At 36.1% G+C, this 27,479-nt stretch overlaps 1 protein-coding gene across 1 annotated transcript in view; it reads right to left on the reverse strand.

The window, feature by feature from the left end:
- Positions 1 to 1,373: 1,373 nt before the first annotated feature.
- Positions 1,374 to 27,479, reverse strand: part of Cyt-b5 (Cytochrome b5) — a 90,747-nt gene continuing 64,641 nt past the window's right edge. The window contains exons 3-6 of the mRNA XM_090382224.1: positions 23,761 to 23,852; positions 19,438 to 19,467; positions 5,827 to 5,864; positions 1,374 to 1,729 (exon numbers count right to left, since the gene is read on the reverse strand). Coding sequence (XP_090238350.1) covers positions 1,645 to 1,729; positions 5,827 to 5,864; positions 19,438 to 19,467; positions 23,761 to 23,852 — 245 coding nt within the window. The 3' untranslated portion in view covers positions 1,374 to 1,644. The remainder of the gene's footprint in view (positions 1,730 to 5,826; positions 5,865 to 19,437; positions 19,468 to 23,760; positions 23,853 to 27,479) is intronic.

Below are 27,479 nucleotides of genomic sequence, written 5' to 3' on the forward strand. Positions count from 1 at the left end.
AAAGATAAAAGGGGAAAAGTGCAATTTTTTTCATCCAAATAAATGAAATATTTTTATTTTTTCCATGTTGGATATAATGTGTGTATCCTTTTTTTTGTTCTGGTTCAATCCAGGTATATTATCATCAAGATTAAGTTTAGAAATACCTTTAGTCCTTTAGAAAGAGGGCAAAAAAAAAAAAAAAATTAAATAAAAAATAGTGCACGCACCAATTTCTTTATAACATATTACAATTTCATAAATGAGTGTTTCATTGAGCAACTCAAAGTTCTAATCTTATACCTCTCAAGTTTACAATAATTTTATCTGGGCTGTAGAGGAAGCACAATATAAGATATTTTTTAATTTTAAAAAGATTACATGCCAGCAGATATTCACATATCAATTAACCTTTTTAGGAGCACAGACACTTTTTTGATGTTGTTTTAAGTACATTAAAAATCTTGCAGTAACTGCTGCCATCTGTTATCATGAAAATATATTTTAAAATTGGCAAAGGAAATTACAAGTGTCAGCCATTGTTATATAATTTTACAAAAGGAAAAATTCTTTGGAATCAGATGCAGAAGTTTATGCATCTGAATCAAGTGATAAATAAATGGCAGGTGGTAGCATTATAACAAAAAAGAAGTGACAATGAGTTTTCAATGAATTATTTTATGATTTTTTAAGCATTCCGATTTGATTTCTCAAATAATTTCATTCTAATATAGGGCAATCAAGTCAAAATAAGAATAAATTAATATTTAAAAGCATTTATGTAAAAATTAAATTTTTACAAATTTTCAAAATTTCGTAAAGAAACTCTCTCCACAGAGGGCCCAGACATTTTCGAGAAACTTACTCCAAAAAGGTTAACATAAAAGCATATTTTTGTATGACTCTTAAGTGAAATATTTCAATCTCAATAAATTTTCTTAATCATTACACACATACATCCAAAATATTAAATAATTGAGGTATATGAGCATTCTCTACACACATACACCTACTTTTAATTTTCAAATAAATTTATAACTAAAGATCCAAGGTCAAGTACTCTGTTTTTTGTTTGAAACTAAACATAAAAACAGAAAGAAAAACCTGAAATATATTAATATATTTATCATCACCAACAAGTATGGAAAACTTCTATTAATAATCTACTAAAGAGTTAAACTTTTCTGCTACAAGCAAGTAGGCTTTGTATGGAAATATAAAGACATCTATATGGGTTAGAGAAACAAGGGAAACTGGTATGCATTTAATCACAGCAACTAATACTTTATTTATGAATTGTTTACAAGACAGACAGTTTTCACATTATTAATGAAAAATAATGCTTATGTCACATAGTGCATATAATATTTGTTCCCATTATTCTCTAGCTAAATTTTTTAAGAAATTATTGATTTTCTGTTTATCGTAATTCCATCAGCCATCTCAGAGATGACATTAATACAATGCTGGAATTTTCCACGGGTATAAGAAAAGATATCAAACAGGCTAAAGGATCAGGAGCTAGATAAACAGAACCACAGAAGTATCAATCATACACCATGATTGATAGTAGCTAGCAGTTCATGTATGAGTTATTTTCAAAGTTCTTTAGTCCATTTGTTATCTCTTGGGTGATTCCCAGCCAGAAACATCTGTAGTATGCTTCTATACACGGTAACTCAGATACAAACGGTATAATACTGAAGCTATAAGAGCTACACTGATTGGAATGACCCAGCTTTTCCAAGAGCTATAAGAGAAATTTAAAATAAATAAATAACATAATAATAATATTATGTGTCTGAAAATTTACATATGCAACATGGTTTATGAAAGGCACTCAAAGAAATAAAACAAACACTAAGACTAAGGACTTTATTTTGAATACAGTGTGTGATAGTGCTTTGTAACTATTTGCATAATGTCACTTCAAGGAACTTAAATTGTTTGTAGTTACTTCTTCTCTGAAGAGGTAACCTGTGTTCAGAATAAAGTCCTCAATTTTTGTAATTTCTAATCTTTTATTTCTTTACCAGATACAAGCATAAATACAAAAAAATTCTCAGAAAAACAGAAGGTTCCCAAAAATTCTTTTTGGGAATCTTCTGTTTTTATCCCAAATTTAAACATACTTTTGACTTTTTAGTTTTTTTTAACTTTTATATCTGAAAGATATTTGTAGGGTCAAATATATACTCAAGATTGGTATTCACAGCTTTATTACAAAAAAAAAAAAAGAAAAAAAAAAAAGAAATATACACAATTTTGGGTCAATACATGTCAATTTGCAATATTCTGATTCTATTTCAAGTATGTATTTGAATGGTTATAACTTTCACAGCCACACGATCACTGCTTTCTTGTGTCATGCCCCTCCTAGTATCCAATCAGATATTGTTTGTTTGCATTTATGTAATGTATTATTTTATGATTAGCCATATGCTACTGTAGTGTAAGGTTATTCATAAAATATGTTAATAATTTAATTTTGAAGACTAAATGTGCAAGGCATAATATGTTATGGGTTGAAATTAACTATATAATATCAGTGTAAATACACCATAGTTTACCCATAAATCAACTATGTAAGTAGTGTAAATGCATTGCTTGATTATATCTTATATTGTGGCTACCTTCACAACGAGATACCAGATATTGCACTACTTCAAATAAATAATGCTTCTCTAGTAGAGGAGACTACTGTTATTTATTCTCAATGGGCAACCACCAACCAGATGCATTTCGGAGCTTGCTGGCAATTTCAACCCATAACATATTATGCCTTGTGCATTTAGTCTTCAAAATATTATCATTATCTTCACCACTTGGCATCTCATATTGCGGAATTAACTTCACAACCGTGATGGCATGTCTGCATTATCAGGGTACCTATCCACCCATTGATGAGTGAGCCAACAAGCTCCGAAACATGTCTGGGTGGTGGTGCCCATTGAGAATAAATAACAGTAGTCATTTATTTGAAGTAGTGCAATACCTGGTATCTCATTGTGAAGGTAGCCACAATATGAGATATAATCAAACGATGACTTTACACTACTTATTTAGTCAAATTTATGGGTAAACTATGGTGTATTTACACTGATATTATATAGTTAATAATTTAATGTAAGTTTACAAAATGGCATCAAAGGCAATTAATAGAATTGGCTGTTTGAAAGTGTGAAACTTCTATAATACAAAATTATTATCTGTGGCAAAACTGCTCCAAGAGTGGGTTGAAACTTAAAATAGCACCTCAGGGTCAAAGAAATTGTTGGGTGTCCTACAAAATTGCAGAACTAAAGACAAGAGAAATGTTAGAAACATCTTGAGTGAACATTACTGATAGAACAATTAAATGAAAATATGTAATAATGGGTTTAAGGCAAAATATCGTATACAAAGCCTTCTCAGTGAAAAATAAGAGATTTCAACATATAAATTGGATTAAGAAGCATAGGTCTTAGACGAGTGGAAAGAGTGGTTTAGCGTAACAAGACATATTTCAATATTTCTCAGCAAATGAATGTCAGATGTGCATTTTGATTAACCTGCAAAAGACTTATTATCTAAATGCAGAACTATGACAATTAAGTATTCAGTTAATATTTTGTGGTTTGAAGTAGTACATCAAAGGGCAATGTTGGACAATTGCAAATTATCAACAGCACACTAAATGGGTGGGGAGGGAACACAATCCAGGATTCTCAAACAAAAATTCTGCTCTTGCTGATCAATAATTCATATACTAGTTAGTAGTACACAAGATGAGTAACACCTTCCAACAGGATGGCATGCCTTGCCATATAACCAAAACCAGCATGAAATGATTGAAAGAGAAATAATATAAATAAATGTGCTCGTGTGGCTTATGAACAGTCTAGGCTGAAATCAGGTTAAAAAAAAATTGTGGTCAAAGCTATTGTTTCCCACCAAAATCCCAGTAATAAAATGGAACTGATGAAGACACCATTTCAGGGTTGGTTCGAGTACTTCATGCCTGAAGAATTATGATATTTAGTAGATTCCATGCCATAGAATGGAATCATGCCATGGCATAGATTCCATACCATGCCAAAGAGAGAGAGAGAGAGAGAGAGAGAGAGAGAGAGAGAGAGAGAGAGAGAGAGAGAGAGAGAGAGAGAGAGAGAGAGAGATGATACTTTAGAGGCTATGTGTAGTATGAAAACATTAGTTATTTGACAGGATCTCAGATAATTTTGTCCTTGAAAATGAGTAATCATGCTGATCAGTGCTTATTCCTGTTTTTGTTGAATACTGAGGAATTTCTATTGAATTATGGTGTTCTAAAAAATGTATTTTAGTCGAATGTTATGGTGTTCTAAAAGTTGTCTTGAATGTGCTCAAATAATAGGATATTCAAATTAAAAAAAATCATGGAACATCTTAATGATATTAGGAGGGGGGGGGGGAAGGAGAGAGAGAAAAGGTAATTTCCCCAAAAATATAAAATACAAAGATTTGCAAAATTTCTCTTTTAAATGTCAAAAGAGAAATCACAACTCATAGATGTTTATTTCATTAGCAAACAAATGCACATTTTTAAACACACACACCCACTGTGTCATTTCTTTATGCACTTTTCGTTTATGTGTTTTTGGTTTAACATGTTCGAAATATCTACAACTTCTCAATTTAGGTTAGCCCAACTAGCAACAAAACATGTAGCAGGAAGAATTCACATGGAGAGGGCACAATGGGTACATTTTATTAATTTTATTCAGTATATTTTATTGATTTTGAAGTTTTCATTAAAAACTGGTAAAGGTGGTTATGTTGGTCAATGTGTTGTGCATGAGGGCATGAGGAAAAGATGCCAAGCTGTTATATCTACTTTAACTATATCTATTTTTCACTTTTATTAATCACAGAGGGAAAAAAAAAAAAAAAAACATGCCTGAAATATAATGCACATTGTACATTAACACATTTTCTGTACATAAATGTGGAACCTGTTCAATGTGCCATAACTTTTGGAATGTTGAAAATTAAAAGTATGTAATTCATTTCTAAAAGCAAACACTTACTTTTATGCTAAGATGTAAATCCGAACAAATCTTAAAATTCTATAAAAAGATTATTCATGTACATAAACTAACATCAACCCAAGCACAAATAAACCTGTGTGCCAAATCTATAAACAAAACTAAGTGTTACTGCAAAGTGTTCAATCAGTGTGCCAATACTGAGTAGTTTTTGTTAATTTCATGTGCTTATGAAATTTGTTAATGACCATAAAGGCACATGAAATTTGTTAATTTCAAGTGCCTTTATGGTCATTTTACGCTTATATGTGTAAAGGCAGCGAACATTGTTAACTAACTTATTTAAGTCTTATCTCTCTCTCTCTCTCTCTCTATGTACTTCTTTGCAAGGGATAACACATCATGAGTCTTACATAATAATACACATGGAATGGGCACTGACAGTCTAAAGCTAACAATACTGCATTAAAACTACAATTTAATTTATGAATTAATTTTTTTCATACAAATTGTATGGGAAAAAATAAATAATAATTGCTGGTTTTCAAGTGGTATGATTTTAATGAAATTTGGGATGGTTCGACAAAATCATTCTAAAAACTGTTAAACATAAAATTTCATGAAACTCCATCTACTGTGAGTAGAGTTGTCACGTGTTCAGATAGATGGACATGGTAAAGACGACAGGCACTTGTACATATGTTACATGCATCTAAAAATGAAACTTATTACCGCTTGAGAAAATGGGGCAATAAACTATAAAATTAGTTAAAATAAGATTTGATTTAAAAAAAAAAAAAAAAGTTCAATAATTGCAAAGAAAAATATTAAACACAAATACCTATCATCAGATGATGATGATGGCCAATGAATCTTCTCCTAAAACAAACAAACAAAAGCCCTGCTTTAACAAATGACAGCTATCGAAAGTAATTAAACACATAAGTTCAAAAATAAACATATATATATAATTCATTCAAAACTCTGGATATTAGAAAGAACTGATTATGATTTATTTAAACAAATTCTATTCTTCGGCTGAAAAGTTTAGAAAAATACACTGCTTGATCACTGAATTATGCCCACCTACCTAATACTTCATAGGTCCTCCTTTTGCCCTCAGTACAGCAGCTATCCGACATGGCATTGATTCAACAAGATGTCGGAAGTGTTCGGGAGGTATGGCCAACCAAGCTGTGTGTGTGTGTGTAATGTGGCTAGCAATGCAGGTATAGAGGTGACTGGTGTATCCAGACGCCCGATAAGCCTTTCCATAGTGTCCCGCAAGTGATCTATGGGATTGATATCAAGGGAGTTCGGATGTTGTTGGTGCCAAATCTATACACAACCATCCACGGCGTGGAGTAAATAACGTGGCCCATCCAACCAGCACACCTTTTTCCAGTCTTCTAATGTCCAACTTGCATACTCTTTGCACCAGGCGAGTCTTTTACACGGATGAACCTTGGTTAGGAGAGGATGCCGTAGGCGTCGTCTGCTAGTATAGCCCATATGTGTGACATATGGTCATGGCAGATATTGTTCCGGGTTGGCCCATGTTGTACTGGGTAGCCAAGTTTTGCCGTCAGGTAGTTTGACCATTTTGACACCAGTTCTGGTACTTCAACAACGGTGGCTCTCAAACACCCCACCAGTTCAGCTGCTTGGGAAATCGAGGCACCAGCTCGTCGAGCTCCCACAATCTGTCCTTTATCAAAGTCCGATAAATCCTTCCTTTTACCCATCACACTCGGAATTTTACTACCTACTCAACTACTGACACCTTATCTATGCTACGTAGGTCGACTAACTGTGCACTCTCGTACCTCACATGGTTAACGGGTCGCATTCAGTTTTCATAGTGGTGTCATAATTCAGTGATCACTCTGTATATATAAATCATTTAAACAAGTATAGAAATGTCCTGTTTAGCATAAAAGTAAAGTGCAGCCATTATCAACCCACTGCAGGGTGGAAGCCTCCTCAACAATTCATGTTGAGGGAGATAGACCATAATCTACCACGCTGGTCCAGTGCGGGTTGGCAGATCGACCGTATTCAGCAGTCAGGGGCTTGAACCCTGGTCTACTCAAAGAGCGTGTGCTACTGCACTCCTGCTCCTGCCCACTCGGCTACGGAGGCCTACTGATGACTATGGATGACTGCAATAAACAAATCACTACTCAATGGCATTATGTCATTACTTATTACTAGATCAATACACACAAGAGTTTGAAAATTTGAAAATTTATTGTAACGAAAATATACCTAGTAATGCAACATGCAATACAAAAGATGGCAGAGAAAATCAATTTTACAGGCATTCAACATGGGTTCTATAGGTCACTCATGGGCATATGGATAGAAGTAACCTCAGAGAAACATACCAACTGTGTGGTACCACACTTAGGTTGGCAGAAAATGAAAAAGACCTAGGAGTACTTGTGTAGTCAGATATGAAATTTTCTGAGCAGTGCAGACAGGCTGCCAAAGCAGGTAATGGGATATTGTCAATGATATATAGGAATTTTGCTAGTAGACAAAAAGGAGGTGATTATCCCTTTGTATAAGATTCCCAGGGGCTCACATCTGGTGAGTATGGGCTTGGCAAACCCAGCTGGATATCAACATCCTTCTCTTTCTTGGTGATTCCTTTCTACTTCTCTCTCTCTCTCTCTCTCTCTCTCTCTCTCTCTCTCTCTCTCTCTCTCTCTCTCTCTCTCTCTCTCTCTCTCTCTCTCAGGGTAGCTCAGGAAATATTTTTGGCTGGTGCAGCATAAGCCTCAGGCTTCCTTGCATCATACGGCTAAACAATAATAATAATAAGGCAATGGTCAAGCCATGCCTTGAGTACTGCATACAGGTCTGGAGACCCCATTTTAGGAATAATGTAGAGCTGCTGGACAGAGTGCAGTGAAGGGCAATGAGATTGGTGAGAGGAACAAAGGTTGCTCTTACCAAGAAAGTACTGCAAATTGCAGTGTCTGGAGACTAGGCACCTGCAAGGTGATCTGATTGAGGTGTATAAGGCCTTGAATGGTTTGAGCAAGCTCAATGCTGATGGGATTCTTCCTCTTGCTCAGATTATGCACCTGAGGAACATAAATTCAAATTAAGGAAAGACAGTTGCAGAAATTTGCATTTAGCCAGAGGGTGGTTGATTGCTGGAACAAACTTCCATCTGTCATTGTGGAAGTTGATAGCTTAAATAAATAAATTGTTTTTTTTTTTTTTTTTTGTTTTGGCTGATGCTACATAAGCTCATACACTTGCTTTCTTGCATCACATGCCTCTACTACTACTCTACAAACATCCACACAATGCTTAACTTCCTGCCAAAACTTGATTTTTCAGCTGGTCCAGTTTTAAATTCTCTTCCTAGATAACTATAATTTCATGAATTTTAATAAAACAGTAAAAGTGGTTTTGATAATGTGTAAATGGTTTTAAAAGATTTTGATGTGTAAGTGCAGAAATTACATAAAAATACTCAAGTTTTCAAATCAGTGATTTGAGTTTTATCACCGTCTTATTATATTACCAAGTGATTCTAATAAATGTTTTCAAACAAAGGACTTACACCTAAGGAAGCACTGAACTACATGCAAAAATTAGAGGCATTGCCAGATGCAATTGCAAAAATAATTTGGAATATTGTTTCTGATAGAAAATGCTGAATATCATATCAACTTCAAATTAAAGAATGTAGCACAGATTCAGAAGTGGAAGTAAAGTTGTTGGTGCAACCAATAACTTTAGCTACCTGCAGTTCTTGATATTCCTAAAGCAGGTAAAGGATCTACATCTACTTCTAAGTACCTTTTGAATGGCTTTCCATATTTATGTAAAAGTGAAATGTCCCCAAAAAGATTAACCACTTTCTGAAAATGTGGTACTACAGATTTTAGAGCTTTACAACACAAAAAGTAGAAATATAACAGAATTTTTTTTTACTGGTCTGAAGTTAGCTAAACAATTAGCAGCTAATAATAATAAATAATACTACTACAGCAGAAACAAGAAAACATTTCAGAAAGGAACTTCCAAATTTTGCTAAGAAAAGTAAGGGTCAATTATATAAAATGGTCATTTTGAAGGATGATGGATCATAACTGTAAAACAAATAAGAACATCCTTTTGCTATGTACTACACAGCTATCTGTTTCCACTGATAGTGACTGAAAGAAAAAAAATCGAAACAGTCAAAATACACAGTTGATTTCATGAATCAAATAGCTAGCAAATATTCTGAAAACGTTCTGGCCATTCAGATGTTTTATACATCTTGCTGCCATAAATTGGCAGTATAATTTACAATGAAATGGCAGGAAAAAAGATGAAGAAAAAGAATTTTATACTGCAACTAGCAGAGAGAGGTATTCATATGCAAGAACAAAGTATCTGGCAGTGTCAAAAAACTGAAAGCACCAAAATATTCCAAAGAAAGAAAAATGATGTACATGCCAGGCAACTAAATGTGAAGATAAAACACTTGACACCTGTACCCAATTCAAAAAACATGCCTGTAGAAAGTGTACTGCATTAATAGAAAAAAAATAATAAAAATCACTGCACAAAGTCTAAAAATGTAATAATAGTTGTAGGTTTCCTATATTTAATCTTCCAAGCCATTTGAAGTCACTGTATAACTGTGTTCAATGAAGAATCAACATAGGTTGTTTTGTACTCTTAAAAATGACTGTATTCCAAGGCTCTTGCACTGTTTATATGCTGCACTCAAAATGACTAGCAGTGATAGTTGTAGAAAGGCAACCACAGACATCTTTCAGTAAAGGTAACATGAACAAAATATCTTATATAACTCCACAAAAAAATCTAAGATAGTAAGGTCAAGGTATCTTTCACTATGTTATGGTGCAATGCTATTTAATCCAATGTTTATTAATTGCCTGGTTATGGGAGAGGAGAATGTCACAGAGGTCCTCCTCTCAATATACAATCATACTCACTGGACAAAATATTAGAAATCAAGCCTTTATTCAATATCTAGTAGGGACATCTAAGAATTTTCCTGTACATGTTGTGGCATGGATTCCAATAGGTGCTACAATAGATCTAGAGATTATCTGACCATTCTTCCATCAGGACATTTACCAGTTGCTGTATTGCAGTTAGCAGAGAGCTGCAAAGACAAATTGCCCTTCCCAACATATCACAGAAATTCTCAATTGGATTCAGGTATTCAGAACTAGGTGGCCAGGTTAGATGTTGGGAATTTTCCTCAAACCATTCAGGTAAACATTTTTGCACAATGGATAGTTGTGTTCTCATTTTACACTCTCTCACCTGTACATGTGGCATGGATTCCACTAGATGTGCAATTCATGCTACAATGGATCTAGAGACGATCTGACCATTCTTCCATCGAGATATTTATCAACTACTGTATTGAAGTTGGCAGAGCGCTGCAAAGCCAAATTGCCCTTTCCAACATATCACAAAAATTGTCAACTGAATTCAGATATTAAGAATTGGGTGGCCAGGGTAGATGTAGAGAATATTCCTCAAACCACTCAGAAACCTTTTGCACAGTGGGTAGTTGTCCTCTCATTTTGAAAGAATCCATCGCACAATCTGGGTAAAGATGAAGCAATGCAGGATAAAGTTGGTCCAATATGACAAAAAGATATTCATTAGAGGTAATATGACCTTCTAATGGTATGAGCGAACCCAGAACCCCTCCCCCCAAAAAAAACTACTTAGTGTTTTTTTGTTTTTTTTTTTGCCAGTGCAGTAAAAGTCTGTGGCTTCCTTGTATTATATAGCGAATACTATTACTATGATACCAACTCCAGCAACTTGGAAGTTTAATTCAAGACAGTCTGGATGCATTGCCGTGTGAGGTTCATACCACTTTCACCCTACCAATAGTGCAAAAAAAAAAGTGCAAGTCAAAAACCATGGGATCATTTTCCAATCTTTAACCAGTCAACGTTGGTATTGGTGGCACCATGACAGTTGAATACTTTGATTTTTACAGAAAGAAGTGGCTTTCATATAGGTACAAGACTACCAAATTCCCAGATTTTTCAACTCCCACTGCATAGTTTGGTCAGAAATGGGCCTTTGCCTAAATGAATTTTTTAAACATTTTCTGTACACTGGAGCTTCTATTCTGACATACAATTCACTTCAAATTCCTGCAGTCTCATTCTTGGAGTACTGACTTTTTTTGCTGAATTTCTTCCTCTTAGAGCTGCATTCTCCATTTGTCCTGCACTCACTGTATACTTTTGAGATGATTGTTTTTTTCCAATTGTGGCTCCTGCTAAATGTGCTACAGCAATAATATCTTTCTGAAAATTGGAAAGATCACCTGTCTTCACCATGATTGGATTGACTAAGAAGCCCCAGGGAAGCACACAGTAATTATGTGATACCAAGCAACTTGTGATTATACCATATGGCAACTTCCATTTTATGACAGCTGCAAAAGGTTTCCAATTTTAGCCAATAAGTATATGTTCTAATAAAGATATGATAGCACTGTGAAAACTTTTCTGTGAAGAATAGCCTGTACAATCTTTGTTTTAAAATAGCATAAAAAAAACATTGGCCATCAAGCTGTCTTTGATATGTTAGATGATGATTATAGGATGCCCCCCCAACCCGAATCTGACAGTTTACTTTGCCACAGGTATAAAAACACAGTTCGTCATTAAAAATGAGCTTTTTGAGGGAACTTTCATTTTTTTCTAGTCACTTCTGGAAGTTATAAGCATATTATTTGGTTTTGAGAGCTTGCCAAATTTGTAACATGAGACACTTCAAGAAAAGATGCTTGCCAATGAGTTTCCATACTATTTGTAGCACATTTGGGTCTGGGTGCGAGGTTAGCCTGTGCGGACGTTGCTCCTTGAAGAAGCTCTTAGAACAGAGAAGTTTTTCCTGATTTATTTTCTGATTTATTAGCTTAAATTGTCATATTAACTTATTTTCTAGAGTAGCTTTATATTCCTAGTTACGATACTTAGTTTAAAGTTTAACTTATACAGAGATTTTGTAGGTATTACTTAGTATCGGTAATGGTATCAAATCCACTTGTTACAAATTGAACGAGAGGTCTTTTTTTTTTTAACCAAATTTAGTCGATTTATTAACCAATTGTTATATCAAATTATCTTCTATAAGTAGATTATAGACCTAGTCAGGATCCTTAGTTTATTCTAAATTGAGATAGCGAGATTTGGAAGCTAATCAATACTTACGAGTCCATAGAAGTACCGTTCGAGAATTCCCGCCATTTTTACACAATAGCATAAGCTTAGTATAGTGCATAATATAATATTGTCAATTAAATTGTATTTTTAACTCTATATATATATAACGACTTAATCGTAACAAATAATTAATACATAACTATAGTGGTACACGTGATACTTTTATTATTATATTATTATTATTATTAGCTATATGGTGCAAGGAAGCCTGAGGCTTATATTGCACCAGCCAAAAAAAAAAAAAAAAAAAAATTCCCAAGTTACCCTGTGTGTGTGAGAGAGAGAGAGAGAGAGAGAGAGAGAGAGAGAGAGAGAGAGAGAGAGAGAGAGAGAGAGAGAGAGAGAGAGAGAGAGAAAGAGAAAGAAAGAAAAGTAGAAGGGAATCACCAAGAAAGAGAAGAATGATGATATCCAGCTCAGGACCCTGAGTGTGCCAAGCCCATACTCACCAGGTGTGAACCCCTGGGGTTAAATACGGAAGTTGTATAAAGGGAACTCGTAGAAAACACTAGATACCGAAAAAAAATATATATATACAAATTTGTATATATAACATACCTGTTTTGGGATATAACTTAAGGATTTAATTTTTGTTTTGAAATTTTATTGAATTAAATCGGAATCATGACTCTGACCAGAGCAGCAAAGCAAAAGGCTCAAGCTAATGGGAGTGCTGTGGTTCAGGGGAGAACTGAGGGGGGCAGTTGCCCTCTGAATCACAGTCTTTCAAAATGCACTGTTTGCTTGATGTTTGCGGAGCAGTCGGGTACGGGACATGATACTGCCAAGGGGGATGTCTTTGTGTGTGCACGATGTAAGGAGTGCAAAGAAATCAGGCGACAACTCAGCGTTGTTATGGGCCTTTATGAGAGCTTGAAGGACAGGGTGGATGCCCTCGAAGGAAATAAATTGAGGGGCCCATCAAGCTCTCAGCTGCCCACATCAACGCCAGAGCTTGCACTTGGTCATCAGGCAACACAGAGGCAGCCCCCTAGGCAGAATGCACTGGTCCCACAGGAACTAGTAGTTGATGGTGACTCTATTGTCAGGGAAACGGGGAACATGCTTTGTAAAAAGGATAGGTGGAATAGGACCAGGGTATGTCTGCCAGGAGCAAAGGTTGACGACGTTGTAGAGCGGATATCATCTTTTAAGGGCACAAAAGGTGATATAGTTGTACACGTTGGGACTAATGATATTAAGAGTAGGAGACCGGCGGAATTACTTAGCAAGTACAGGTCACTGTTGAAAAAAAGCCATGAATTAGGGTTGAATTTGAAAGTGTCTGCAATTCTGCCCAGACACGATAGGAGGGAGTATATGATGAGAGCCTTGTCGATCAATTCGGCCCTGGAGGGATTGTGCAAGGCTCAAGGGGTAGAATTTTTTTCACCCTGGACTGTACTTGTTAACAGGATTGATTTGATTGATTTGATTTGGTAGTTGTTGGCGCATCGGCTTCTGTGGCCATATTGCACCTCCCAAGGTTTTTGCAGTACTTTGATCCAAGCCCGAGGCGGGAATCGAACCCGCGACCTTTGGGTTGCCGGGCAGGTACTTTACCCACTCGGCTAGCCCAGTCAGCTTGTTAACAGGAGAGATTGCTTCTACAGGGATGGGATACACTTAAATAGAAAGGGTGCAAGAATATTTGCTGATGCTGTCGAGGCAGTGTTAGGTGGGTCGGAAAACTGCTAGTTGGGGGGGGATACAAGGACTAATAGATTAACAGTAGCCACTGGCAGAGGTGGAAGTGATTCTTGCACTGCTTCTATTGAAATGAGCAGAAGCCTGAAAAACAAGATGCAGGATATTTCAGAGACTGCTGGGAGTCATTGCGGTACAAGTAAACACATGGGTTGTGTTAGGGTAGCTAAGAATAAAAACAGGTGCATGTATACCTGCGTGTACACCAATGCTAGGAGTTTGGTAAATAAATTTGATGAATTTGAGGTACTGCTCAAAACATCAAAGGCAGATATTGTTGGGATATCAGAGACGTGGTGTCACACAGATATAAGTAATGCGGAACTGGAATTTGGGGAATACAATGTGTATAGAAAGGATAGACAGGACAGGAGGGGAGGAGGGGTTATGCTATTAGTTAAGAAACACAAAGTCCAAGGAAGTGAAGCCAGTCGACATCGATGGACAGGGCAGTGTCGAGTCAGTTTGGTGTGACATAAGCATAGGGAAATCAAAATTGAGAGTAGGAGTGTGCTATAGGCCTAATGACTCTGATGAGTATAATAAGATATTGTACAGGGAAATAGAGTGGGCCAGTAAATCAGAGAGTCTTATAATGGGGGATTTTAATTTCCCAGATATTGACTGGAATTTGTGGGTTGGTCACTCGCACACTAGCAAGGCTTTTGTGGATTTATTGGATGATTGTTTTCTATATCAGCATGTTCGTGAGGCAACAAGAGGGAGCAATACCCTTGATCTGATTATCAGTAGTGATTCTTCATGTATTAAGAATCTGCAGATAAATGAACCACTAGGTGGCAGTGATCACAGTGTGTTGAAGTGGGATTTACTCAAGGAGGTAACTACCATCAGAGGTAAAGGGAAGGGTTTTTGTTTTCGTAAAGGCGACTATGATGGTCTGAGACAGTATTTAAATTCTATACAGTGGGACCAACTGATGATGTTACCAACAGCAAACTCAAAATGGGAAGCATTCAAGGAACTAATTTTGGAGGCTACCAGGCTTTACATACCAACTAAGAAATATTGTTCAAGGTTTAGGCCTAAATGGTTGTCAGATGAACTAATGAGACATGTGGCAGAGAAGAAAAATGCATGGGATACATACAAATTAATGGGTGACATGGAAGCCTATGATAGATATAAGTTGGTCTGTAACCAAGTCACAAAGGAGATTAGGCAGGCAAAGGCAGACTACGAAAAATCCTTGGCAAAGGATGCAAAGAAAAACAGAAAAGAGTTCTTTACATATTTAAACTCAAGAAGGAAAGGGATGAATCAGATTGGTCCACTGGATATTGATGGTTCAACAGTTGAGGATCCTGCTCAGGAGTATTTTGCATCTACATTCACGCATGAGGAGTTATTCAGGAAGGAGAATGATGTAGGTAAAGTAAACATTGGCAGTGAGCTGGATGATTTTGTAATAACTGAGAGGAAAGTGGAGGAGAGATTGTTGAGGATAAACATAAAAAAGGCACCTGGGGTGGATGGGATCTATCCAGTTATATTAAAGGAGACAGCAAAGGAAGTAAGCAAACCCCTAGCCATAATTATGAGAGCTTCTTTGGACTCAGGGGAGGTACCCATAGACTGGAGATGCGCAAATGTAACCCCAATTCACAAAGGAGGATCAAAGGCTGACACAAGTAATTATAGACCTGTTAGTTTAACTTCTGTCCCAGGTAAATTAATGGAGGCACTGATTAAAGAAGCACTGCAGGATCATCTAGACAAGAATTCAGTTATAGCTCAGACGCAGCATGGTTTTGTTAAGGGCAAGTCTTGCCTGACCAATTTGATTGGATACTATGATGTAGTCACAAAAGAACTGGATGCAAGGAATAACTTTGATATTATATATTTGGATCTTAGAAAGGCTTTTGATACTGTTGCACATGGAAGACTGCTGCACAAATTGGAGCAGTGTGGCATTGGAGGCAAATTGCTGCTATGGATAAGGGGATGGTTGAGTGGCAGAAGACAGAGAGTGGTAATCAATGGACACTGCTCAACGTGGACTAATGTTATTAGTGGAGTTCCTCAGGTTCAGTATTGGGTCCGTTGTTGTTTTCGGTGTTTATGAATGATATTGATGATGGGATATCAAGTTTAATGTCCAAGTTTGCAGATGATACAAAGGTTGGCAGGGTTGTTAAGGACACTACTGATGCTATGCTGCTGCAACAGGATCTGGAAAGGTTGAACAGATGGGCTGAGAGGTGGCAAATGAAGTTTAACATTGACAAATGTAAAGTACTACATATGGGAAACAGTAACCCCAGAGCAACGTATCAACTCTGCAGTACTACACTGACAGTGGTGGAGAATGAAAAGGACCTGGGGGTAATTGTGCAGGCATATATGAAGTTCTCTGAGCAGTGCAGACGGGCGGCAAGAGTGGTTCATGGTGTCTTGTCAATGATATACAGGAATTTTTCTAGCAGGGATAAGGAGGTGATTATTCCCTTGTATAAGGCAATGGTTAGGCCACATCTTGAGTACTGTATACAGGTCTGGAGGCCTCATTTCAAGAAGGATGTAGAGCTGCTGGAACGGGTACAGAGAAGGGCAACAAGATTAGTGAATGGAACAAAGGGTTGCTCTTATGAAGAAAGGCTTAAGTTTTGCAAATTACAGAGTCTGGAGACTAGGCACCGGCGAGGTGATCTGATAGAGGTGTATAAGGCTTTGAATGGTTTGAGCATGCTCAATGCCAATGGGATTCTTCATCTTGCTCAGAATAATCACATCAGAGGGCATAAATTCAAACTGAGGAAGGACGGATGTCGGATAGATGTGCGGAAATTTGCCTTTGGCCAGCGGGTGGGTGGTTGGTGGAACCGACTTCCATCACTTGTTGTTGAAGTTGATAGCCTAAACAAATTTAAAGCTCAACTGGACAGGTATTTCGAACGAACGGAGGGGTGAAATGGGAGTGGTGTGTGTTTTTTTTTTTTTTTTTTGGCTGATGCTGAATAAGCTTGCTTTCTTGCATCATATGCCTCTACTAATGCTATTGGTGTCTTTATTATTTGGTTTTGAGAGCTTGCCAAATTTGTAACATGAGACACTTCAAGAAAAGATGCTTGCCAATGAGTTTCCATACTATTTGTAGCACATTTAACTCTATACTCTCTTTTGATGGTGACTTATTTGGAATGAAAGAATTATGAACATATTCTACAGCCCCACCCCTAATATTTTAGTGAGTGATGAGTGAGATAGATGGGGAGAGCTAAGGCTAAGAGGTGTCAGATTGATTCTTGGTTGATTTGCTGTTTGTTAGATGAACAATGTGTTTCTGGGGGGGGGGAGATCATGCAACCCTCACCTTCTCAGGAGAGGGCTGCATGATCCCCCCCCCAGAAACATTTTTTCTTGCCCCCCATGTAATTCAGCAACATTATGAAATTCCTCACATCATCAGTGAGATCAAACTCAGGCTTTTTCCACTCAGTGTGGGAGGGCAGTGATTATAACTACTGGGCTATCCATGAAGATATGGGAGATGAAGGCTGTGCAGTGTTAAGGAGTTGGGCATATACTATATCTAAAAGTGTCCTACATGTCCCCCAAACCTTTTCCCATCTACATAAATACATCACAAATTGTCAAACTAATGAAACAAATCTATTTGAAAAAAAAAAAAAAAGAATCTCAGGTCAAAACTTTGTGATAGTCCCTTGTGAAGTAAAGCCTCTCTTGTTATTTGACATTACAAGAATGAAAAAAATGGGATAATCTGCACAATTTTTGGATAATGGGATAATCTTTTCCTTAGTTGGACTACCATTTTATGCTTTCTGACCCTAATATTTTCTGGAATTATTCTTGTGGATTTGATATCCTTTACTACTGATTCTACTTTAAGCTTTCATTCCTTATCTAAACCATGTTTTTCCAAAAAATATTCTAATGCTATTCACGATAAGAATACAACATATTACATATGACATATAAGAATATACTGGGCTTGTATCCAAATTGCTGGCTTCATTTTCTGTTAGTATTAAAGCTTGCAACAACTCTAAAGAAATTATTAATAAATCCAAACTTAAACAGACAAAGTAGGCAACTTGCTGGACCAAATAATACTCGGGCCATCTAGTCTCTTGCCAAATCTACTGGCTGCTACTTCTGTCCATCCTTACTTCCAGCTCTGTTACATCCTAATGGCAGTATTGCATCTTCACTTAATGACGAATCTGGCTTTTTCTCTAATTCTTGTGTTGTTGATCTTGGTAACTTCCTCCTACCTAATGAAATAACCAGTCACTGCCTCTCTCTTTCCAACAGCAAATATAGAAGAATCCTGAACAACCTTGATGCCAAGGAGTCTCCAGGTCCTGATAGTATTCCTCCACTTGAAAGTGATTCTTAAAACTGGTGCACTGGAGTTAATTCTGTTTTATCATTTTACACTTATTCTATTGGTATTTTCTTTCTGAATAGGAATTTAATTGTATCCAGCCAGTTCCTAAAAATTGCACATCACTGAGAAGTTGCTGTAATATTGGACATTAATTGTTGTACAAGTTGACAGAAAATCAACAAGAATAAGCTCTTAAACGTGACAAATATTCACATGCAATAGATTAGTCAATCACCCTGCAGAATCAGGTCCACTAATAAGCACATGAAGATGTGTCTACTAGACTCGCAACACAAAATTTCAGAGCAACAATATGGCATCAAACAGCTAATGCAACTCTCCCGACTTACACAGGATGCATCACAAGTAGTCACAACCTTCACTTTCCACTTCTCTTTTCTTCAGCACTTTTTTTGTGTGTCATATCAGTCACCTCTCCCAACATTCCTTATGCACTTTCTTTAATGTTTATGTGTTTATTATCCAACAATTAGCAATGTTCAGAGCATACTACACTGAACCATGTAAATCAAGCCAAGCAGTTTACCTCCAACCTTTTTGTGATGAAGACTGTACTTTGTTCTTTACAACTACAGAGCTATCTTTATGTGTCAAGGCCACATAATTAGTTAATCAAAAGTAAGGGAAGTAGATCAAGTGACAAACAAATCTCTCTTTCCTCCCATGATCTGCCTCAATATAAGACCTCTGAATACATGGAAACCATAAAAGAAAATTTCTTTGAAATAATTAAACATTCTTTTAAAGAAAGTGAATCACTTTCTTTGAAAGAACGAACAAGTACCAAAGAACACGAAAATGTCATTATGATCTTTCAACCCTAAGCTTTCAGCATTGTCACTTCATGTAAATATATTTTATCGCCACTAATCCAAACTTCATGGTGTGCTTTACAAGGTGGGTATGGTTGGTCTCAACTCGACAATGATTTTATATGGAAAGGGCTATCTTAACTACAGGCTTAACTGCAATCCCATATGACAACTAAAATGTTAAATTCTATCATCAAAAACAGCTTCACTGACTAGTGATACTTCAAGGAAACTGTTCTGAGCTAAGCATTTAAATTTAAAAATATCATAAAGAATTATTGTTCAGTACTTACTGCTGTTTCAGCTGTTTTCTTCTTATCTTCCTAAAACAAAAAGGTAAGTTTAAATATAAGTAAAAGTGGAATACAACAAACTTTTCAATATAAATTATTAAATAATTGTTTTAGTGATATGTAACAAAGGACAGTCAACAAATAATGCACAATGATAAATAATGCTAAAGATATATAATGCAGTGTGTGTGTGTGTGTGTGTGTGTGTGTGTGTGTGTGTGTGTGTGTGTGTGTGTGTGTGTGTGTGTTCTAAAAACAAAAATATAGAAAATAACCTTTATTACAAATACAATAATAGTCTTTTTTCATAATAGTCTTATAAAAGTAACTATTTTTAGTATATATATTCTAGTTATTAATAAATATCTTAAACTACAGCTTATCTTTCCTCAGGTAAACAATATAACTGATCAAAGTATCACTATCGGCAATGGATATCTAAATGGTGATTGTTCAAATCCATAGAATACTGCTCCAAGTTTCTAAGCAGGACATAATTCACAAAAGTGATGTCCATAGATGGCAGAATGTTTCAAAAATGGTGATTCTGATATTAATGACCAACCTGGACCAGGAAGACAGTTAGTATACATCACTGAAAATGAAATCATATTAGCAAAATGATTAGATGTAGTATCTGATAGATGCATAACAACCTCTCAGATAATCAGATAATGAATAATATCCTTTGGACATCAAAAGGAAGTCTTGAAGATTACAGATATCCTAGGCTTCGGGAGGAGGGGTTATAACTTGCAATTAACCATCTATATCATTACAATTCCAAAATGAAAATGCCAGTTCATAAAATTAACCCAAAAAAAAAAAGTACCAAGATACAGAAATTACAAAATATGCTCCTTATTCGAGGTGCATAAACATAGAAACTTGTAAAGGAATTCACAATACAACATGAAATAAAATGATGCTGTATAAAAAAACAAATCCGATGATAAATAGCACTAACTATATATTAGTCGTCGTGTAATTTCACACAGCTTGAGCTTTTGCTCTAAACTGCACCACTGTATTTTTCATGATTAGAGATATCACCACCGCTACTGCTGGGTTAAAAAGAAAGTGGTCAGTGACACCAAATTATTGGGAATCTGACATGATAAACTAACCTGGGATAAAAATTTTATTACCATCAAAAACAGGATAGCATCACTGGTAGTTCTTGGCCATTCAGAGCTCTGGGTTATTCCCCTTAAAGTGTTCTCGACCCTGATACAGCCACATCTCACCAATGCCATTCTACTGTGGAGACAGCCAGCCAGGATAACATGGCTAGGATCATTACCACCTGAAATTCATATAGCAGCTCCAATCTGGGCTGCATTCCTACTTGGAATGCATCAGTTACCACAGGACAGACAAGGTTCCTCAACCTATAATTATTACTTAAGCCAGATGCAATATTTATTTACAATGTGCTTTACAGAGTTGGTTTCCCAATACCTTTTAAGAATTATCTTGTTACTATGCAGCTTAAAACTACAGGTTGAGGAAGAAGCTAACTTGAATATCAGGAAGTCATTAGGCACTTCCAAGTCACTTAATTCAAGAAACTTTTGAACAAGAATTTAAACCATGGTGACTAGTTAAAAATCACAATTTTTGAAATGCAAAGATTAAATTTTCACTCTGAATAATGTAAAATATCTATTCCTTATTTAGAAAATAAGGAAAACTTACAATTATTTTAAAAATTATTTTGAAGGATCCTGAGAGATCCTTATATGATCCAGGTTCACAGTGGTCGCCTACTGCTTTTTTTTTGCCTATTTTAGACAAGATTTAGGGACATTTAGTGGTACTGCACTTTTTAATGAGATATGATGATGCTGGTTTGATTTCTGAAATGCAATATGGCTTTCAGAAAGGAAGGGCAGCTGAAGATGTTACATATAAGGTTAGGAGGGATGTTAATGAATATCTGAATTGGCCTTTCCTTTGATCGTTTAAGGACATTGTGGAGTTAAGGGAGATCCCTGGTGCCACTTGACCTGTAATACTGTGTTCATAGACATCAAAGGAGCTTTTGATTCCCTATGGCAGGGAAACATTTTAAGACACACAAGAGCTGCTGTCCCAGAAATTTGTATTGTGCATTAAAAAGAAACTTTAGTAATAGTAACATCTACGGCAAATACATGTTACAAAATGCAACACGTATTTGCTGTATTTTGTAACATGTTACATGTTACAAAAACAAAATTTGCCAAACATATATGATAAATCGAAAGCAGATCTTCGCTCAGTTCTTGATGAGTAAGTTTTTTAATATAGAGAAAAATAACTTAATGGCTTATGCTGATGATTTAGTCATACTATTATATGAAAAATTTAAGCTATCATAATTGTAAAATAGTGCATCAGCAGTTTTAACTAGACTATAAGCATGGTACAGACTAAAGTACAAATACAGTACATATATGCTGCTCAAGTGCAGATAGAACATGAATAGATTGCTTGTAGTAAGGTATCAGAAGGCTTCCCTGAAGTATGTAATCAAAGTCAGGTATTTGGAATTATTTAAAAAGGCAATTTTTTTTTTTTTTTACAGAATATGTAAAATAGCTAAAGAACATGATTAAGTTGCTATATGCCAGTCTCAGAAACATAAAGTGGATTAGGGATTGGTTTGTTTATGGCACAAAAATGACTCAGGTTATAATGCACCAGTGGATTGAGGAATCAAAGGTGATCTTTGGGAATGTTATATGAATGCTTATCTGTCTCTTCTTACATTATGCTTCTGCTGCTTGGTGTAAGAAGGAACCAAATAAGATTATTAAAAGGCACTTATATACTGCTCAATGCTTCAATTCTTCTGAGTAAAACCCAGAGGTTACCAAAGTTTTATGCCTTGAGCCCCCTTAAAACATTTCCTACATCTACTCCCATCTTCCAGAACATGTACAAATAAACAGATCTGACAAACTTTAGATGAGTTTACATACTTTCATAAATTAATACATTTAATTTCAAAGACTGAAATAAAATACATTGTGTACCTGGATTAGTGGGATGGTTTGTCCATATTTTATTAAAAAACTGCTTCGTAAAAACAATCAAATGTGCCCCCCATGGGGCACATTTGATTTTGTTATTTTATTTCAATTTTGTTATACCAGCACTTTTCAAAGTGCTGATGAATTACCAATATTACAATTACACAATTCTAAAGTATTAAGTTTGAATTACTGTAATAAAAGCCTCTGTAGCCGCGTAGTTAGCAGCAGAAGTGCAGCGGCACATGCTCTTTGAGTAGACTGGGGTTCAAGCCCCTGAATGCTAAATGCGGTCGACCTGCCAACCCGCACTACACCAGCATGACAGACTGCGGTCCATTTCCCTCAACATGAATTGTTGAGGAGGCTTCCATCCTTTAGTGGGTTGATAATGGCTGCAGTTTACTTTACTTTACTAGGTAAATACAAGAAGATTAAATTCTTACCTAGCAACAAATAAACATCAGGTTTCTGGGAGCATCAGCAATAGGAGTCTGTCAGCAGGTAAGAATTTAATTTCTTTGTATTTACCTAATTTAATATCTAGTTTCTATTGTAACAGTAATTCAAACTTAATACTTTAGAATCATATATTTGTAATTGTAATATTGTAATATATTCAAATTTGTACCCCTTTCTATTTTTATTTTCTGTTCCCCTAACAGCATGGTCTGATGATGGGTATCGGCAAGATGCCTGAAATGTAGAGTAGTTTAGGCAAATAGCTTAATAAACTATATTATTAATTTCACGTGGTATATGAGTGGCATTAAATATAGTAATAATCTTGATGGTAACTGTGCTCACCATTTGGCAGCAGCTAAGTGTGCTTGCTTTGTTTTAGAGATATGAGTTTATAACTTTTTAATGTTTGCAATTTATGGTAAAAAAAAATGTAGTGAAATCATTACTGAATAACGTGAACCAAGTTTAGTACCAGGCGCACATTAATTAGCCTTCAATAAAAAAATCCAGTATTTTTTAGTTTGTGTCCAGCATTTCAAAAATAATGTCAAATTTGCAACTTTAATAACCAGACGTTTAACTTTAATGCAATTAAAGTGTAAAACTCTGTATTATCATCTAACCATAGGGAATACCCCGTTTAAAAAGCCTTCTTGTGTGCTCTTTCTCCCTTTTTAAAATGTTATTTCACTGCTACTGTCTATTTATCCCAACACTTAATAATAAATAGATTATTATTATTAATTTATTCAATTTCTCTGAAGATAAATCAATGACATTTTTTATTAAGATAAATCAATGATAAATCTGTGAGAAAGTTTAAAAAATAAAAAAAACTTGCTTCACAAAGTTCTCCAATCTTGTATTGTTTCATGAGATCCCTAGCATCCGTTGAGTGTCCAATATCTTCAAATGCCTCTGAAGCATCCTTGCCTGAAAAGAAACATTATAGGGTACATTTTTTTTCTTTAGTGAAATCAGTTTCAATGTATTTGTTTTACTCCTTTCACCTTTTCATGTCTACTGTCATCATTAATGCATGTATGAATTATATAGTATGAACAAGAGCTGTAATGCTCAATACATTCTACATTGATATCAATATTTGTAAAATAATAAGAGAAGTTTACCTCAATATAATATGTAGAACATAACACGGAAGTGTTCTATGTATTATATAGAGGTAAACTTATTATTTCGCACAATTATATAATTTATACAAAAAAAAAAAAATGTATAAATTATATAATTCTTACTGCTTAAAAAAATTTTTCCAGTGACCTCTGAAAAAGATTCTGAATTTGGGTATGATCTTTAGACACTACACTCAATTTAAAATTTACAATTCATATTATTAACTAAAAATAATTTAATAATGTCAACAAGCAATTAATTAAAGTTTAAAATTTAGGAGTACTACATTGTTGTGTACTTACCTTTTACTGCATGCCTAACAGATCCAAGGCTAATAAATTCTGATGACAAGGAACAGCAGATATTTAACAAACTGTGTAATAATTTTGAGTCTGTTTTGCTTAATTCATACTCTAAATTACAGTAAAGGAATGGATTTAAGTGCTCTACATAGTGCCAATGAACATTTAAACATTATTTGGTCGGTTTATGGAGTTCTGACCATGGTGAGAACATTAGAAGGTTTAGTGATTAATTGAAAGACGACGTGACAAGAACTGGAAATAACTGAATAATGATATTCTTGCAACATACATGAGAAGAATCTGTGTGCTAAGTTGCTGAGGACAGGTTTCATGTCTAATGTCATCAAAGTATCAATTTTGTTTAATTTAAAGCTTCAACCACAGACAGTTTCAAAAAATGCCAGTTGCTATAGACAAAATTTGGGGATTTTAATTATTAATTCTGAGTCACAAAGGAGTGATTTAGCCCCAACAATATTTCAGCAGTTTGAACTTCATCCAGACAGCAGAAACTCCTAATAGCTGTTGTTGAAAAGTTTTCTTTAAATTCTCTCTGCAGAAAATTCTAGAAATGTTGTAGTAGTAATAGAGGCATGTGATGCAAGAAAGCAAGCATATGAGTTTATGTAGCATTAGCCAAAAAAAAAAAAAATTTCACACAACCATTCCCTTTAAAAGTTTGTCCAGTTCCACTACAACCCTGCTAACCTTTTTATCATGTGCAAACTTCGACACTAAGCCTGATATACCTTCATCAATATCATCGATAAATATACAAAACAACAGTGGGCCCAACACGGAACCCTGTGGGACTCCACTAATAACATTAGTCCACAAAAAGCAGCATCATTTGATTGCCACTCTCTGTCTTCTCCCACTCAACCACCCTTTTATCCATTGTAGCAACTTACCCTTAATACCATACTGCTCCAATTTGTACAGTAATCTTCCATGTGCAACAGTGTCATGAAACCCTATGCGCATGTGTTGTACTTGTTGCGTGGTGTACAACAAGTTGCAGTGACATAACAAGTACAATTGAGTAGTGATGCGCTACATTATACCATATATATCAGCTAATGATTAATACAATATATATCAGCTAATGATTAATACAAGAGTGACTGTGACAAAATCTACAGACAAGCATTTGAAGGAATATCATGAAAGAAAGGGAAGTTGGACAGAAATGTGAATCCAGATGAAATTCAATAAGAGTGTTTCGTTATACCTGGGAGTTCTCAAACTGCACCCAAAAAAACTCAAGCTGAAATAATGAAGGAACATTGTGAACGGAAGAAAAGGAAATTAGAAATTCAAACTATTCCGAATCATAATCAAATTCAACCACAGAGTTCTACTGTGCCTGATACTTAATCAGGAATCTAAAACTAACAGACCAGTTAGTTTAACTTCTGTTCCAGGTAAAATAATGGAGTCACTGGTTAAAGATGCATTGCAGGATCATCTAGACAAGACTGCAGCAATAATTCAGACACAGCATGGGTTTGTTAAGGGAAAGTCTTGTCTGACAAATTTGATTGGTTATTATGATGTGGTCACAAAGGAACTGGATGCAAAAAATAATTTTGATATCATATACTTGGATTTCAGGAAAGCTTTTGACACTGTTGCGCATGGAAGACTACTGTACAAATTGGAGCAGAATGGTATTAAGGGTAAGTTGCTACAATGGATAAAAGGATGGTTAAGTGGGAGAAGACAGAGGGTGGTAATCAATGGGTGCTGCTCTTCGTGGACTAATGTTATTAGTGGAGTCCCACAGGGTTCGGTGTTGGGTCCTCTCTTGTTTTGTATATTTAGCAATGATATTGATGAAAGGGGGGACTTCCCCTTTCTTATTCTTTTCTTTCATAATTATCTTTGTTACTTGTGGAGCATCAGGAGGTACCGATATAGGAGTGGCAGCTGATTGGTCCTTTTGTGCAGGTTTTTGAGAAGTTAAGAGATACCGCACGATGGGAGTGAAAGACTCCTTTGGAGGAATGGTCATGTCCGTCTGAGTTCCGACGGAACATCTCCCTGCTACCTTCTGGGCGTAGGTAGGTTTGTTGATATTCAGGGGTTTGACCGATTTCCTTGCCTCCTGGTATGATATATTTAGCTCTGCCTTCAGCCGTTGAATTTCTTTTTCTTCTTTCCACCTCTGGCATGCTCGTGAGTAGGCTGGGTGTTCGCCCTCACAGTTAATACAGGTGGGTTTTGTGGCTGAACATGCTGCTGTTTCGTGGTCCTTTGCACCGCATCGAGCGCATGCAAGGACTCCACGGCAGGCCATTTGAGAATGTCCATACTTCTGGCATTTAAAACACCGCAAAGGGTTCGGAATGTATGGACGCACTGAACAGTTGATGTATCCAGCTTTTATCTCATCAGGAGGTTTAGGAGAGTTAAAAGTCAGGATAACACTCCTGGTTTTAACTATTTTTCCATCCCGTCGCGCAGTAATTCTCTTGACGGCAATAACTCCCTGGGGTTTTAATTCGGAGCAGATTTCCTCCTCGGTTACGTCGAGAAGGTCCCACTCCGAAATGACACCTCTCGATGAATTGAGTGATCTGTGTGGTGTCACTGTTATAGGTATTCCTCCGATTGATGTTGTTCGGAGTAGATGTTTGGATTGCCTGTCATTTTTAGTTTCAATTAAGAGGTCTCCAGAACGGAGCCTCTTAACTGATTTGGGAGAACCTGCTAAACCATCTAACCCTTTATGAATAAAAAAGGGCGACATTTTACCAATCGGTTTTTCACCGGTTGAGTGCATAATTAGGAACCTTGGAACAGGCCCTGATGGTACTTCTGTTCGCTGCCTCTTTGTACTAATAGTACTTTCTGGGTCTTCGTCTATGTTTGCGGATAGGGACCGGGTTGGGGCCCCTGAAGAAATGAGCTTATCAGGATTCATAGAGTTTTTTTATTTGTTCAGTGCCCGGGCTCCCCACCCACCACAGAGCCCAAAGGGACGCCCACTACCGGCATGCAATAAATGCACTCGGGAGTGGGACGCCAGGGCTACCCAGACACTATACCCGCACCGCCGCCAGCCTGAATCCTGTCCCTCGGACCATGAGGGTAGGGGCGTGGCATTGACACGGTTGAC

The sequence above is a fragment of the Mastigoproctus giganteus genome, chromosome 10, assembly GCF_048544385.1.
Source record: "Mastigoproctus giganteus isolate SK-2022 chromosome 10, ASM4854438v1, whole genome shotgun sequence".
NCBI classification, from domain to species: domain Eukaryota; kingdom Metazoa; phylum Arthropoda; class Arachnida; order Uropygi; family Thelyphonidae; genus Mastigoproctus; species Mastigoproctus giganteus.